The sequence below is a fragment of the Panthera onca genome, chromosome C1 (genome assembly GCF_046562875.1).
Source record: "Panthera onca isolate mPanOnc1 chromosome C1, mPanOnc1 haplotype 2, whole genome shotgun sequence".
NCBI classification, from domain to species: Eukaryota; Metazoa; Chordata; class Mammalia; order Carnivora; family Felidae; genus Panthera; species Panthera onca.
The window spans coordinates 19,090,276-19,105,097 of NC_138346.1; the positions used below are offsets into that span (position 1 = coordinate 19,090,276).

Consider the following 14,822-nt stretch of genomic DNA (forward strand, 5'->3'; position numbering starts at 1 on the left):
CCCCAGAATGTTTTCATCCTTATTTTACATCGGTAGAAATCAGCCTCGGAGAAAACAAGCAGTGCTTTTTAAGGTCATGTGGCAAACTAACAGCAGAGTGTGAATTTTAATCAGGTCCATCTGACCATAAAACACGCCTTCCATGACACACAGCCAACATATTTTGGTCATCAAAGTGCCCACTGTTTACTTGGAGATAAAGGATATTCACACGTGAATAGTTAGGTAAATGTCCGCTCTGTGCACACTGAGATATGCACACAGATCCTGAGCTATAAGGACACCAGTGCAAGGGACAATGATGCCATCAGGGAAGACTTTTCTTTTTTTAACCATTTTTAAGCTTATTTATTTATTTTGAGGCGGGGGCAGAAAAGGGGAGGGGAGAGGGAGAATCCCAAGTAGGCTCCTCACTGTCAGCGGGGAGCCTTATGCAGAGCTTGAACTAACAAACCATGAGATCATGACCTGAGCAGAAATCAAGAGTCAGATACTTAACCAACCGAGCCCCTCAGACCCCCCAGGGAAGACTTTCTTGAAGAAGAGGCCCTCCTACTGGCCCTGTAGGTGGAACAGGCCTGAGGTAGAGGGGAGAATGGAGTATGGCAGGAGAAGGCAATGGTGCGAGCTGCACCTGTTCTGTATCTGGCCTGCTTGTGAAGGTGGCCCAGAGCTTAAGGGTGGGGGAGGTAGACACATCACATATCTCCAAAGATGGTCCACTTGACCTTTCCACCAGGTGAAGTGTCCCACTAGCTGTACCTTAGACGTTCCATCAGCTGGGACAAGACAAGAACATCCCACTGAAGAAGAGCTGTGCTCACCCCTGGTACTATGCAAGACACATGGAAAGGCAGAGTCTCTTCCCCGATCTGTTCTCTTCCACCCTCCCTGTAGGCAGTGCAGGGGCTTTGAGGGGTGATGAGAAATGTGTTCAATACATTCAGCAAAAAATCCAGTAACCCATTACTGAGTGTCCACTCCAGGGCCAGAGACTGGGATGGAAGAGGCTGGAAGGAGGGGCAGAGAGAGGGGAGCTAGAGCAGCTGGGTCAGCATTCCCGATTTGGACACTGACTCAGGCCCCAGGAATGCCAAGGAAGGGGGGTGGGCAGCCACCAGAGCCGGGCTGGGATCCTGTTGGCACCGGGAGATGTAGGGACAGCGGGCACAGAGGGATGTTGGGACGGGGGCTCCCACACACTGGGACCCACCTCCAAACCACTGGTAGAAACAGAGGTCTCTCACTCTGGGCCCTCCAGCCCACCGCACACCTTCACGGTGATTCTAGCTCCCCACCTGCCCCGCCCATCCCACTCCAGCTCCCCCAGCAGAGAGAGGGACAGGCTCCTGGGACTCAGATGAGGACGTTTGGGCATACAATGCCCGCTCTCCCGCGACCGCCCACAAACCCCTTGTCCCCAGCCTCCCTGCTGGCTCCAACTTGCCCTTTCTAACTTCAGCACCTCCCACGACTGAAGTGTGTACAAGGAAGACAGTCAAGCTCTACCTGCGTCCATTTTCCCTCCTTTGGCGCCTGACAACGATGAGAAGGAACCCAGGACTCTGAGAGCCCACTTCCTCCCACCTGGCGCCCCCGCAGCGCTCCAAGCCACCTCCCTCCATCGCAAAGTCCTTCGAGCTTGTCCTTGGAGACCCAGGAGGGAGCCCGGGCCCAGGCCTCCAGATTCCAGGTGAGCCCCTTCCCTCCCCACCCTGCCCCAGGCGGCTGGGCGAGAGCAGCTGAGCCCGAGGAGCCCTCCCTCCCGCTGCCTGACACCCAGAGAGAAACCGATCCGGGGAGGGCAGGGCGCCAGGGGCCGGGCCCAGAATAGTGCTGCCCAGCCTGTGTTGCGCACTTGCTCTGGGTTGGTCCGGGGTTGGCCGCATGGAGCACGCACTGAGCCGGGTACAGGGGTCCCGGGGGACGGGAGCTGGGGCAGCCGAGGCCAGGGGATTGCGAGCACACCACACCCTGTGAATGAGTGTGAATGAGTGTGTGTGCGTGTGCGCATGAGCCTGTGGGTGACTGTGAACTCGTGTGCGTGCGCGCGTGTGTGTTCTTTGTGTCAGCGACGTATGTGGTGCCCTGCATGTCTGGGAATGGTTGGATGTGTTTTTCCGAGTGTGTCTAAGTGTTGGTGTATGGGTGTGTTTGCGGGGGTGCACCTGTGCGTGCATGCGTGTGCGTGCTTGCACGCGCACACGTGGTGGGAAAGGAAGCTACCCGTGGGTTCGGGGATGCAGGGCGTTTCCCCACCCCTTCAGACATTCTTCTCCTCACAGAACCCATCCTGGAGCAGCCTTGGGGGACCTGAGCGTCAAGGTAGGCGGGGCTGCCTTCTCAAGGGCGTAGCCTCTCTTCCTACTTCATTTGTCTCCCACCTCTCTGGGCCCCCAGTCTCCACTCTGCTAGCCTGGCTTTTCTGTCTCTCCTTTTTCCTTCTTTGTTCCTCTGTTTCTTTTTTCCCTCATCCTCTCTTTCCTCTTTCAGAGGAAGTAGGGGGAATCTAGAGTCGGAAGACTCCGAACCTAGTTCTGTTAGCACTTAGTAAATAGCTGTGTGAATTGTGGTGAATTGCCCCACCTCTCTGATCTCAGGTCCCGCTTTAGTAAAATAAGGATGATGATAACATCTCCCTTATAAGATTGCTATGAGGTTTGAGTGAGAAATATATTGGAGGAGAACCCTTGGGAAGCTTGCAAATGTGAAATATTATTATTAATAACATTTTAATTGATTTTGTTGTGTTACTCCCCATTAACCAAACAGGCCCCATTCCCCCTTCCAGAGATGAGCTGTCTAGAACAAGGAGAGAACACTTCATGGCCATCGCCGGCCATGACCACAGGCTCAGAAAGAAGCCATGAGAAACAGGGGGCCAAGGCCTCGAGGTGGACAAGGCAGGAGGCTGTGGCGGAAGGGGAGCTGCCGGGTCTGGGGGAAGGTGAGGCCAAGGCCAGTTCTGGGGAGATGGGAGCGGGGGCAGTGGGACATCCCGGAGCCTGGGGCTGGGGCTCTGCTCTGGATCCTTCCAGAGCACAGAGTTGGCCCCACCCTCACCTTGTAGTCTGTCTCTCCACATGGGAAAAGTCACCTGCACAGCAGAGCCAGGGGCCTGACGCGGCCAACTCAGGACAGAGCCACTGTCTTGTGTGACTCTGAGATTCAGCTTTCTCACCTGCAAAATGGGGCCACAGCACCCAGGCTTCCCAAGGCTGCTGTGAGGATGAACAGAGCCAGCGGATGAGAAAGGTCTCTAGAAGACAGACTTACTGTCCTCTCCCCACCAACAGATCCCCAGGCCAAGCCACCTGCTGAGTACGCCGGGCTGGAGGCCACGTTCCCCAAGGCCACACACTTGTCCCAGGCTGCTCCTTTGGCCAAAGTGGGCGCCCCACCAACAGAGTGGGACATCTTCCCCCCTAACCACGAAGCCTCGGCCGCTGGCTCCAGCACAGACGAGCTGGAGCTGGACATAGGGTTCCCAGCCACAGCATCGTGGGGGTATGAGCTCGGCCTGGTGGAAGAGAGGCCTGCCCTGTGCCCATCCCCACGGGCCCTGTTACCCAGGCTGGGCTGGGACGACGAACTGCAGAAGCCGGGGGCCCTGGTTTACATGCACTTCATGCAGGAGCACACCTGCTACGACGCCATGGCAACCAGTTCCAAGCTGGTCATCTTCGACACCACGCTGGAGGTGAGGCTGTGGCTCTGCCCCACCTCCGTTCTCATGGGGCTGCAGCCTCCACTCACCCGCTCCAGGGCCCCCCGCGAGTCCCTTTCCAGAGCTCCTTCTTAGCACCACGGAGACCAGTGCTGGGGAGGACCCCTACTCCCCAGTTGTCATCCCAGCTCTGCCATTGAGTATGTGTAGGCTTTGGCATCAGTCACCGCTCTCATCTCTAAAATGGGAATGGGGGCCCCTGGCTGGTTCAGTCAGATGAGCATACAGCTCTTGATCTTGGGGTCATAAGTTTGAGCCCCGTGTTCGGTGTAGAGATTACTAAAAAAAAAAAAAAAAAAAAGTAAAAAATGACATAAAATGGGGACAGGAAATGCCTGCTTTGCCCTCCAAGTTTCGGAGGACTCCTGGAATAACCCGGGTCAAGTGGGAGCACTTTGTGAACCCCTAAGTATGGGGAAGACCTTGCAGGCTGGCTTAGGACAAACAGCAGGGAGCTCTCAGTAAGAGAAAAATAGGATGGGTTCTAGCCCCTGCTCTTCACTTCGGCTAAGCTATAGAACGCCTGCTTCCATTTTTACCATCACGTATAGCGGAGCAGTGTTTCCAGAAGCACGGCGATAGTATTACTTAGGGTGAAGCCAAATGAGTCAACGTCAGATTTATTTAGAGAAATCTATTTTGCAGATGCAACGTGAATAAGCGTACCTCCAGCACGTAGGTTAGCGAAAACCATAGTGTGTGTGACTGTACGCATGTAGCACCCGAGTAGAAACCCCGAGTGAGTTCGTCACACCCTGATGTGCCAGGTGAAGGCGTCACCACAGTGCCTCCGGCCACCAGCAGCCTCATCTCTGTAGCAAGTGTGCCTGGCAAAGAGCGTGCCAGTGTGTGCCATGGCCTAGGACGGGCAGTCAAGCTCATGCAGAGGAGATCTCGGGAGAAGGCCCCGGGGGAGGACCCTGGTTGGGACAGGGTGCCACTGAGGGGCAGTGAGAGACTCACCCCTCAGTGTTCTCTCTGGCCCTCAGATCAAGAAGGCCTTCTTTGCCCTAGTGGCCAACGGCATCCGGGCGGCACCGCTGTGGGACAGCAAGAAGCAGAGCTTCGTGGGTGAGGAGGGGCTGGGAGGCAGAGGGAAGAGAGAGATCTTCGAGGGGATTCTGGGGCTGAGCTCCGACACGCCACGGGTTCGGGCAGACCCTTGGTGTGAGCCAAGCCGGGGGCTGGCGTGGGGGAACATCCGATCCCGGCCTCGTGGTGGCCAGCTGGGAGACCCCATGAGTGGAGGAGGTGTGACCAGCTGACCACTCCAGCTCTACTCACCCATGGTCCCGTGTCGTAGGTGCTAGATAGGAAAAGAGGAAAGGGAGAGGAAGGAATTAGGAGAATAGAAAAGGGTGCAGCGGGGGCGGGGAGAGAAATTACAGGGGAGGCACAAAAGGCGGGGGAGGGGCTGCCCCGCTTCCCTCTGTCCACAGTTCCCACAGCTGTCTCTGACCTAGGACTCTGGCAGAGCCCGGAGGGGGGTCTGACCTCTCAACCTGCCTCCCACCACGGGGCCCCAGGCTGACTTCCCGCCCTTCCCTCCTAACCCCGCAGGGATGCTGACCATCACAGACTTCATCCTGGTGCTGCATCGCTATTACAGGTCCCCGCTGGTGAGGAGTGGGCTGGGGACCCCAGGGGCTCCCATCTGGGCTGGGGCGGAGGGTGGCTCAGGGAGCCTGGTGCCCGAGGGGCCCGTGTCCGACTTCCGGAGTCCTGTCAACGTCTCTAGGTCCAGATCTATGAGATTGAAGAACATAAGATTGAGACCTGGAGAGGTGAGCTGGCGGAAGGGACCCGGAAGGGGCTGAGGGTGTGTGGGTGAGCATGGGGCCAAGGACCCGAGGTGGAGGATGGGCAGTGGGGATTTCTTGGAGGGTGCAGGGGAAGGGTGAGAGGGAGCCCAGAGGGCCTGAGGGAGGAAGACAGAGGGGCTGCCCAGTGAGGCAGGGTGGCCAGCTCCTCAGGCCTGACTCTGGCTTTTTCCTACAGAGATCTACCTTCAAGGCTGCTTCAAGCCTCTGGTCTCCATTTCTCCCAGCAGCAGGTAAGCGTCCCCAGCCACCCACCTGAGCCTCCTTGCCTGAGCAGTCCCCTTCCGGGTCAGCCCCTCAGTTCTGACCTCAGGGGCCCATCCCGTGGCAGACAAGGCAGCCTGGACACCCTGTCCTTCTGCAGGGGCTGGGGTGGGGGTTGTGTCTCCCCCAGACCCACTGCTCCCACCTCTGCAGCCTGTTCGAAGCCGTCTACACCCTCATCAAGAACCGGATCCACCGTCTGCCGGTCCTGGACCCGGTCTCAGGCGCCGTGCTCCACATCCTCACACACAAGCGACTGCTCAAGTTCCTGCACATCTTTGTGAGCCTGGGCACAGCCTCAGGGTGACCCGAGGGGCTGAGAAGTCATTGGCCCAGCAGACAGGGGAGGGAGCCGCTGGGAGCACTCTGGGGGCTGCTCCACCTTGACTGCCACCTGTCCCCAACCCACCCAGGGCTCCCTGCTGCCCCAGCCCTCCTTCCTCTCCCGCACCATCCAAGATCTGGGCATCGGCACATTCCGAGACTTGGCCGTGGTGCTGGACACGGCGCCCATCCTGACGGCCCTGGACATCTTTGTGGACCGGCGCGTGTCTGCGCTGCCTGTGGTCAACGAAGCTGGTACCTGCACCCAGAAGTGGGGCTGGCTGGGGTGGGGCCGTGGCAGGCAGGGGTCTGTGGGCGTCTGCTCGGGACCCAGGGTGGAGTTAGAAGTCTGCCTGCTTAAATCTTGGACCCTTACTTAGCCTCTCTGTGCCTCAGTTTCCTCATTTGTGAAATGGGAATCTTAATAACACCCATCCTCTGACTTCACGGGATGATTTGAAAAGATTATGTGCAGTTAAGAAGCATGGTAAGAGGAAACCGAAGATGAGGTTTTTAATGGGAATTCACCCTAAAATGGGCCATGGGATCCAGCCAGACCTCACCTTCTTGCCTTGAAGAGAGGGATTAGAGGGACTACATGATCATTTCTTTGGTTGAACTGTGGCTGTAAACTGTTTCAAAGTCAAAATTGCTGTAATGAAGCTAGATATCAAAAAATGTTTTTTTATTTGTTTTTGTGTTTTGAATGTTTATTCGTTTTTTGAGAGACAGAGACAGAGCACAAGCAGGGGAGGGGCAGAGAGAGAGAGAGGGAGACACAGACTCCGAAGCAGGCTCCAGGCTCTGAGCTGTCAGCCCAGAACCCAACACGGGGCTCGAACCCACGAACGGCGAGATCGTGCTCTGAGCCAAAGTCGGACGCTTAACTGACTGAGCCACCCAGGTGCCCCAAGAAATGTTTTGATTTATTTTTCATTATGAAGAATTGCAAATGTATGAAAATGGTAGGACAAACTGTATAATGAAAGCCACATATCCGTCACCTGGATTAACTATTGTTAACACATTGCCATAACCAGGGTTTTTTTTCCCCCTATTTTTTGCTAAAGTGATTTAAATTACAGAGATCATGTTATTTTATCCTTAACCCTTTAGTCTGCATCTCTTAAAATCAGTATATGTCCTATATCACCTAACAAAACCAGAATAACTTACTAATATCATCGAATATCTGAATCTAATTCTCATTTCCTCGCCTTCCCCGAGAATATCTTTTTTACAGGTGGTTTGTACAAACCAGGATCCAGTTAAGGTCCATGCTTTGCAATGCTTCTTTTGTCTTTAGTTTCTTTAATCCAGAACAGTTCCTTCCTCACTTAATTTTCATAGCACTGTAATGACATTCCTGGGTCAGTTGTCCTATAGAATGATGTCCCCCCATCCAGATTTGTCTCTTTGCTTTCTACGGACGGCCTCAGTGTTGTTCCTCTATTCCTGAGTTTCCTGTAAACTGGAAATTAGATCTGAAGGCTTGATCAGGTTCAGGCTATCCATTTGAGGCTAGGATATTTCAGAAGTGACACTGTGTAGTCGAATTGCATCACATGGGGAGGCATGATTTCAGGCGTCTCCTCTCTGGCTGTGATGCTGTGTGATCTGTGGGTTTAGATAGTGGCCCCTTGATGCCTGTTTTAAAGCCAGTAGCCTGGGGGCGCCTGAGTGGCTCCACCGGTTAAGCTGACTTCAGCTCAGGTCATGATCTCCCGGGTTCATGGGTTTGAGCCCCGTGTCAGGCCCTCTGCTGTCAGCACAGAGCTCGCATCAGATCCTCTGTCCCCCTCTCTCTCTGCCCCTCCCCTGCTTGCACTCCCTCTCTGTCTCTCTCAAAATAAATAACCTAAAAAAAAAAAAAAGCCTGCAGCCTGGGGAGGACATGGAGATGTCCAGTAACTCTTTCTGAAAGGCTGCCTCGGGCCCTTGCACAGCATGCTGGTTCTGACGTGAACCTCTTCCTCTTCTCTCACCACCTGGCCCCCCACCACCCCTGCAGGACAAGTCGTGGGCCTCTACTCCCGCTTCGATGTGATTGTAAGTGTCTGCGGGAATAGGGAACTGGGGTGCCACCGGGAGGCTGTGGGTGTGAGAACCGATGGAGGGGTATCTGTAGCCCGGAAGGACCCTTAGAGGTGTGTAGAGGGCAAGTGGATAGGTGGAGCCTGGTTAAGGGGCTGACTGATATGGCACTTGCCTCCCCGCCCCAGCACCTGGCTGCCCAGCAAACCTACAACCACCTGGACATGAGTGTGGGCGAAGCCCTGAAGCAGAGGACACTGTGTCTGGAAGGAGTCCTTTCCTGCCAGCCCCATGAGAGCTTGGGGGAAGTCATCGACCGGATTGCCCGGGAGCAGGTACCTCGTGCCCCTTCATACATGCCCCCAGCACGTATGGCCCAGTCCCCATGAGCAGCTCCAGCTGTCCTTGGACACCGGACACCTGCCCTGTCCTCCCATTTTATGGCCATTTCAAGCTCTCAGTGTCCACACTGGTCTGCAACTGATCCTGCAACTGGAGATCTGTCCACACCGGTCTGCAACTGGTCCTGCTAAGGGCCACAGACAGCCGATCACCCCAGCGTGGTCAGAGCTACTTCTAACTGGTTTCTAGGAGATACTTTTCGGCTCCCCCGCTTACGTCGTTGCCCCTGAGTCTTGGTGACAATCTCGTTGGTTACCATAGCTGCATGGCTCGAACCTCTCACTGATCCTCTGTGGACCCGCAGGTACACCGGCTGGTGCTGGTGGACGAGACCCAGCATCTCCTGGGCGTGGTGTCCCTCTCCGACATCCTTCAGGCACTGGTGCTCAGCCCTGCTGGCATCGATGCCCTCGGTGCCTGAGAATATCTGAGTCCTCACTCCCAGGCCGTCTTCCACACGCAGAAGCCAACGAAGGGAGCCAGGGAACACGGTCTCCATCTTTCCCCACCCCAGTTTGCTGGTTTGGCTGTGGTTCAGGTAGGCTCTGCCCTGGGCCATCGGCCTCAGCACCAGCCCATTGGTCTTCCTAGGCTCTCAGATCTCAGCCTGAGGCCCCCTGAGGATGGGGGTGCCCAGCTCACTGCTGAGCAGCCCCATGAAAACTACAAGTATCAGGACTCCCCGTGGGGTCCCCACTCTGTCCCATTCTCCACTGAGGTCATGAGGGTCGTCACAAGAGGGGTGGACAGGGGCTGGGGTCAAGGCAAGGGCGGTGATGTGATTTCAGATGCTCTGGGGAGTTTGACCTGCCTTCTCGCAACTCAGCTCCCACCTGCTGGGAATCCCACCGGAAGGAAGCAAGTTAATAAACCTTTGTTGAATGGAATTTCCACGCTCAGTCAGAACTACGGCTAAAAGGAGGGGGTTTCTAAGTAATCATCTCAGTAAATCCGACATGATCTCAGACTCTTTCCTGGTACCGTGTTGGCTAGGAGCTGGCTCAGATTCCACCTGTTTGGCAGTGGATGGCAAGACGAGGTTCCCCTACTGGAAACACAACCTCTCCTGCCCACGTAGTGACTGTCTTGTCTTCTCTTTTCCTCACAGGCTTCACCAGCCCTCTGTCATTGCCCTTGCCCTGCCTGTGCTCCCAGAAGCCCTCAGGAATTCCCAGTCCTCCATGGGATGATGAAATTAAGAACAGCTGAGTCGAGCCTGGAGATCTATGAACCAGAGGCACTGAGATTACCCCAGGGCTGCCTGCTCCATGCCTACCCATATCACTTTCCCCCCCACTGGCCCCAGTGGAGCAGCGAGCCCTCAGCCAGTTGGGTGTATTCAGGGGCTCTGGATTCCTCAGCTTCTGGACTACCTGGGAGGCCCTGCTATTCTTCCACACTACTAAGGGTGGCTCCCCACAACTTGGCCACTGCCCTTCTTCCCTCCCAGCATTGAAACAGCAGCCATGTGGAGAGCCTGTTGAGTGGGGTCCTCCCTCCATTCTCATCCCGAGCACCAGCAAACGGTGTTCTCAGTCCCCAGTGACAGCCTGTGTTTGGATCACTGAGGATGAACACTGAGAAAACAAAAAGAAAAAGAACAAGCAACCCGTGCACTTAAATTGTATAAGCTTCACTCCGAAAACGCTAGTCATTTGGCCTGAACTTGCAGCAAGAGCCCTGTGCTTTCTGAATTCAAAGACGCGAGGGAGAATCTGTAATTGACAAACGCTACCACTGGCCTTGCTTTTGTGCATAGAGTGTTAGTTTCTTTTTTCATTTTTTATTTATAACAAAACCATAAAGAAGATGTTAATTAGTTAATGACAGAGTAAGTGCAACTCAGTCCACAAACTCTAATCTGCTAGAGACAACTTTTTTTTTTTAAACACTGAATGTAATTCCTATTATGGACCCCATTTCACCAGGTGGTAGAAATTAATCTCCATTTGGGGTTCACCCACCACCTTTTCCTGGGGTTAAATTCGGTGAGAAGGGGAGGCTTTGAGTAGTGGAAGACTTTGTTCCTCACTTATCATCAACCACACTTGTCAGCACCTGCTAAAATATTCCCATTCCCATCTCTCTGTCACTTGGTCGGTCACTGGTGGGCATGGCCCCTGCTAGGTGCTCCCTCAGTCCCTACCACAAAGCCTCCTTGGGCCTGCCTTCTCTTGGGGCATGAAGACATTCTAGCTCCTGGACCTGCACCCCTCTGGGCTTCAGGACGCTGTGTGGTCCCAAGCACATCTGCCCAGGCGGACAGCAAGTGATCTGTTCTGCGCTGAGTTTTGCTCTGTGTGTGTGTGTGTGTGTGTGTTTAGCCCCGACCCTGGAAACATAGGGCACAGGGCTCTTCTTATCATCTCCTTATCGTTTCCAAACCTCTCTGGGGTATTTATCATATTCACCTCCTCCCTTCAGACACAGCTCCCTTCTCAGACACAGGCCCCAGAAATGTCTACAGTCTCTTTGCCTCCCCACCCCCCACCAACCTATGGAATCTTCACCAGCGGGGCCTTTTTCTCTAACCCGTCATCCATTCTTCCAAGTCCACTGCATGTGTCTTGAGTTCTTGCCACCTGCCTTGAGGGTCAGGCTTTGGAAATTCCAAAGCCAAGGCCAGGCTTCGGTTATGTCATCCCTCCCCTGTGGCAGTGGACGCTGTCTGCTATCCAGTGGAGAGAGGAGAGGTTAATATTTCTAAAATATAATCCCACCACATTTACCTCACAGAGCAACAGAGTGGAGACATTTGTGCTTGATGAGTCAGGCAGTAAATGAAGGCATTTTCTCACAGACACGCAGCTTTTTTTCCGACTTTGCCATAACCCATGGGTCAGTGCTGGTTCTGCTCTGGCCCTGCCTGGGAAGGTCCTGGGCAAGTGGGAGGATGGGGGTGCTTCTCTGGGCCTGTCTCAAGCGACAACCTTGGGGAGCCTGGGGCAGGCTGCCTCCTGCTGCAGCTGACTGTAGGGAATGTGTAGCAGGGTCAGTCCTTTGAGGTGGTGTCCCAGGTTGCTCTGCGTGAGCAGACCGTCAGGTCAGCCCAGGCGTTCGGTGGAAAGGGCAGCCCTGAGGAAATCACTCTCTCCCCCTCCTGCTCCCCCCCACCCAAGAGTAGATAGGTCTCCAGCCTCCTGGGCCCACCATCCTGAGGACCCAACAGTTACCCCTTGGGCCCTTCTTCCCAACCCTCAGTTCCTGACAGCCCTCCCACATCATGGCTGCTAGAAAAGAGGCAAAGGGTTGCCATGGGGACTACTCCCGCCCCAACTCTGAATAAAAGTATGAAGGCCAGCCACTCTGCTGGCTCCTCTGTTCATACCTATGAACCCGGGGCTGGCCAAATGGTGCAGGCATCATTGCCTCCATGCCCCCGACTCCTGCCCTGACCCCCGAGGCCCCTCCGAGTTTCTGTGACCTCCAGGCTGGACTCTCATCCACCTCTCTCATCATCTCACATCACCTCAGCAGTTATCAACCCTGGCTATGCCACAGGATCCCCAGGGGAGCTTTATAAGATGGTAATTCTAGGGCTCCGTTCCTAGAGAGATGCTAATTTCCTGACTTGGGGGGTGCGACCAGGGCAACTGTATTTTTTTGTAGAAACTAGAGGCTTGCGATGCATAACACGTGATGGGCACGATAGCTTGCTGAGAAATACAGGCGCCTCATTTCCATAATTAGGAAAATCGTCTGTCGCCCTATGGCATCTATATTATTTGTTATGACCAAGATCTACAAGAAGAGCTGGCTGAAAGCAGGGGCACAAGGTAGAAGATACACGATTTTCTGGCATTCTCACTAGCCTTACAAACATGTGCAAATACAGAAGAATTCAGCACAGGGTTACATTATGTCCATCCCCTGACGACAACTGTCAGAATTTGTATTGGACGTGCACCTTACATCTGGAATCACAAATAATGAGCTAGAACTGAACTAACATTAATGAGCCAAGATACATCAAGAGCTAAAACATCTGTAGAACACGAGCATGTAGACAGCCAGAAAATATTGGGTACTCGGTCTATTTTTACTCCTGGGAGTGCTGCATAAATGTTTAAGAAGACAAGCTGATGTCAAGGGGCACCTGCATGGCTCAGCCAGTTAAGCACCTGACTCGATTTCAGCTCAAGTCACGATCTCATGATCCATGAGATCTGTGCTTACGGCATGGAGCCTGCTTGGGATTCATTCCCTCTCTGTCTCTCTCTCTCTGTCTCTCTCTCTCAAAAATAAATAAATAAACATTAAAAAGAAGAAAAAGAAGAAGAAGAAGAAGAAGACAAGCTGATTCCTTAAAGTCTTACCCAAAAATATGGATTCTAATTGGATCCAACAAGTTCAAATTAGCTGGAAAGGGAGTAATGAGATGTGCACATTGTTTTCGGTCAAGAGCGTATCTCCTGTGCTGAATTAATGTCCACTTATCCGTAATTATCCTAATTCCTATTGTTCTTTCCTCGCAGTCAGGTCAGGGTGGATAATCAGGGAGCCTCACTGTGACAACACTTCCCTGTGACTTATGTGGGCAGCTCAGAGTCCTCGAGACCCCAGCCCCACCGTGGTCTGAAGGAGCAGACATTGGAAAAGGCAGAAGTTGCTGAGTGACTTGGTGACAGAAATCTCACACCCCACCCCCTGTCCCGAGCCCGGCCCCCATTCTCTGCATTTATAGGGACCGCTCACAGGTGGATCCCTGCACAGGTGGGGGACAGCTATGCCCTCAGAGTCAGGAATTCCTCCCAGTTCTCTCCAGATTGCTCCATACAGAAAGCTCTGTATCCTCCCCTCTTCTTCCTTTCTCTGCCTACCATCCCAGCCTCTTCTCATTTAACAAACATTTTTTAATCGCCTCCTAGGTGCTAGACACAGAGTTGCTCACTGGGCTCCAAACTGAAAGGAACTTGGTTTGTGCCCTCTGGTGGGTGCACAGCTGGTGGGGGAGACCGTGGGGTCTCCAACAAGGTGAACAGGTTGAGCGCTCAGTTCTCTCATGTGGGTGGGGAGGTGGGGAGAGCACAGAGGAAGTGCTTGTGCTCCCCCCCAGAGAGGTCAGGGGAGGCTTTTCAAAGGCAGTGACATTTGAGCTGAGCCCTAAGGAAGGGCAAGTTCTCTGGGATGACATGGCAGTTGGTGAAGAGACTGTTCCAAGAAGAGGGGACACGAAGAACCAAATATTGAGGCCAGAAAGAGCATAACGTGCTCAGGCAAATACAAGGAGTTGGGGTTCAGCTGTGGAAAGGGTGTCTGGGCAGGGAGTGGGGGTGGCGGGCAGGGTGCCAGAGTCTTCTAAGCCATGATAAGGACTTTGGACTTTGCTTCATGCCTGAGGGAAGCCTCTGAAGGATTTTAATAAGGGCAATGATATGATTTTCTTTATCCTCACAAACAGAAGAAATTTGATTTTAGTTTTCTATGACCCAGCAGGAATTTACAACTGGGGCTGGGCCTCATTGCCTTCTCCGGCCCCCGGTACACCGAGTCTCCGTGCCAACCTGCTTTCCCTCTGGTTGGCTTCCTGTACGGAAGAGGCTGGAAAACTAAAAACTACCATCCCCATGTTCTCTTGCAGCTCGAGCTCCAGCCTCTCAGTTGTATGTGAGGCACACGGAAGGTGGGAGCGAGGCGGCGGTCATGGGGGCCAGGAGTGGGGGCGGGGAGGCTACTGCCCACCTCCCCATCCCCCACCCACCCCCACCAGCCCTGACCTGGGAGACGCGGAGTAGCATAGGGCCCGCAGTTGTAGCGATAGCTTCCCAGCACTCGTCCTCCGGAGGGCGGCCAGTGTGACGCATCCCAGGCTGAGTGCCCAAGGGGCGTCCCAGGAGTCATTCCTGGAGATCCAGCCTAGCGTGCCTTCACCCATGTTTGTAGCACCTCATTACCCCTATCAAAGCACTTCTGTTCAAACGACGGTGCCCCTCTTGGTGCCCGGAGGATTGTTCTGCAGATCCTTCTCGGGCAGGGCCTTGGCCAACAGCGCGTGAAGCCAAGGCCTCTGTGCAAGGTCCAGGAAAACACAGGTGTTCTCATTTTCCATGGAGGGAGATGGCTCCACCTCCCACAAGATCCTTAAGTGGGGACACGGTGTTCCCCAAACACAGAAAGGGGGTCAGATGCTGGGTCATCAAAAAGAATGACAAAGGTCTCCAATTATCAATAAAAGTCCTTTTATTCTATATTTTTTCCAAAGATAGCCATGTGACTGCCGGGGGGGTGGGGGGCAGGGGGGAGAAGTGGCC

General features: G+C 54.1%; 1 protein-coding gene across 6 annotated transcripts; it reads left to right on the top strand.

The window, feature by feature from the left end:
• Window positions 1-869: 869 nt before the first annotated feature.
• On the top strand, window positions 870-11,372 carry PRKAG3 (protein kinase AMP-activated non-catalytic subunit gamma 3). 6 transcript variants are annotated; one of them, XM_078450866.2, is made up of 14 exons: window positions 870-1,693; window positions 2,286-2,325; window positions 2,792-2,947; window positions 3,297-3,700; window positions 4,717-4,798; window positions 5,288-5,346; window positions 5,466-5,511; window positions 5,726-5,780; window positions 5,965-6,091; window positions 6,225-6,390; window positions 8,147-8,184; window positions 8,358-8,504; window positions 8,876-9,109; window positions 9,680-11,372. In XM_078450866.2, the coding sequence occupies exons 3-13, from the start codon at window positions 2,794-2,796 to the stop codon at window positions 8,990-8,992; spliced, it is 1,395 nt and encodes a 464-aa protein (XP_078306992.1). In that variant the 5' UTR covers window positions 870-1,693; window positions 2,286-2,325; window positions 2,792-2,793; the 3' UTR covers window positions 8,993-9,109; window positions 9,680-11,372. The 6 variants fall into 6 exon arrangements, with proteins under 6 accessions (XP_078306992.1, XP_078306993.1, XP_078306991.1 ...); XM_078450867.2 differs by having other exon boundaries at window positions 1,672-1,693; window positions 2,773-2,947; XM_078450865.2 differs by lacking the exon at window positions 870-1,693 and adding an exon at window positions 1,850-1,908 and having other exon boundaries at window positions 2,773-2,947.
• The last annotated feature ends 3,450 nt before the right edge of the window (window positions 11,373-14,822 follow it).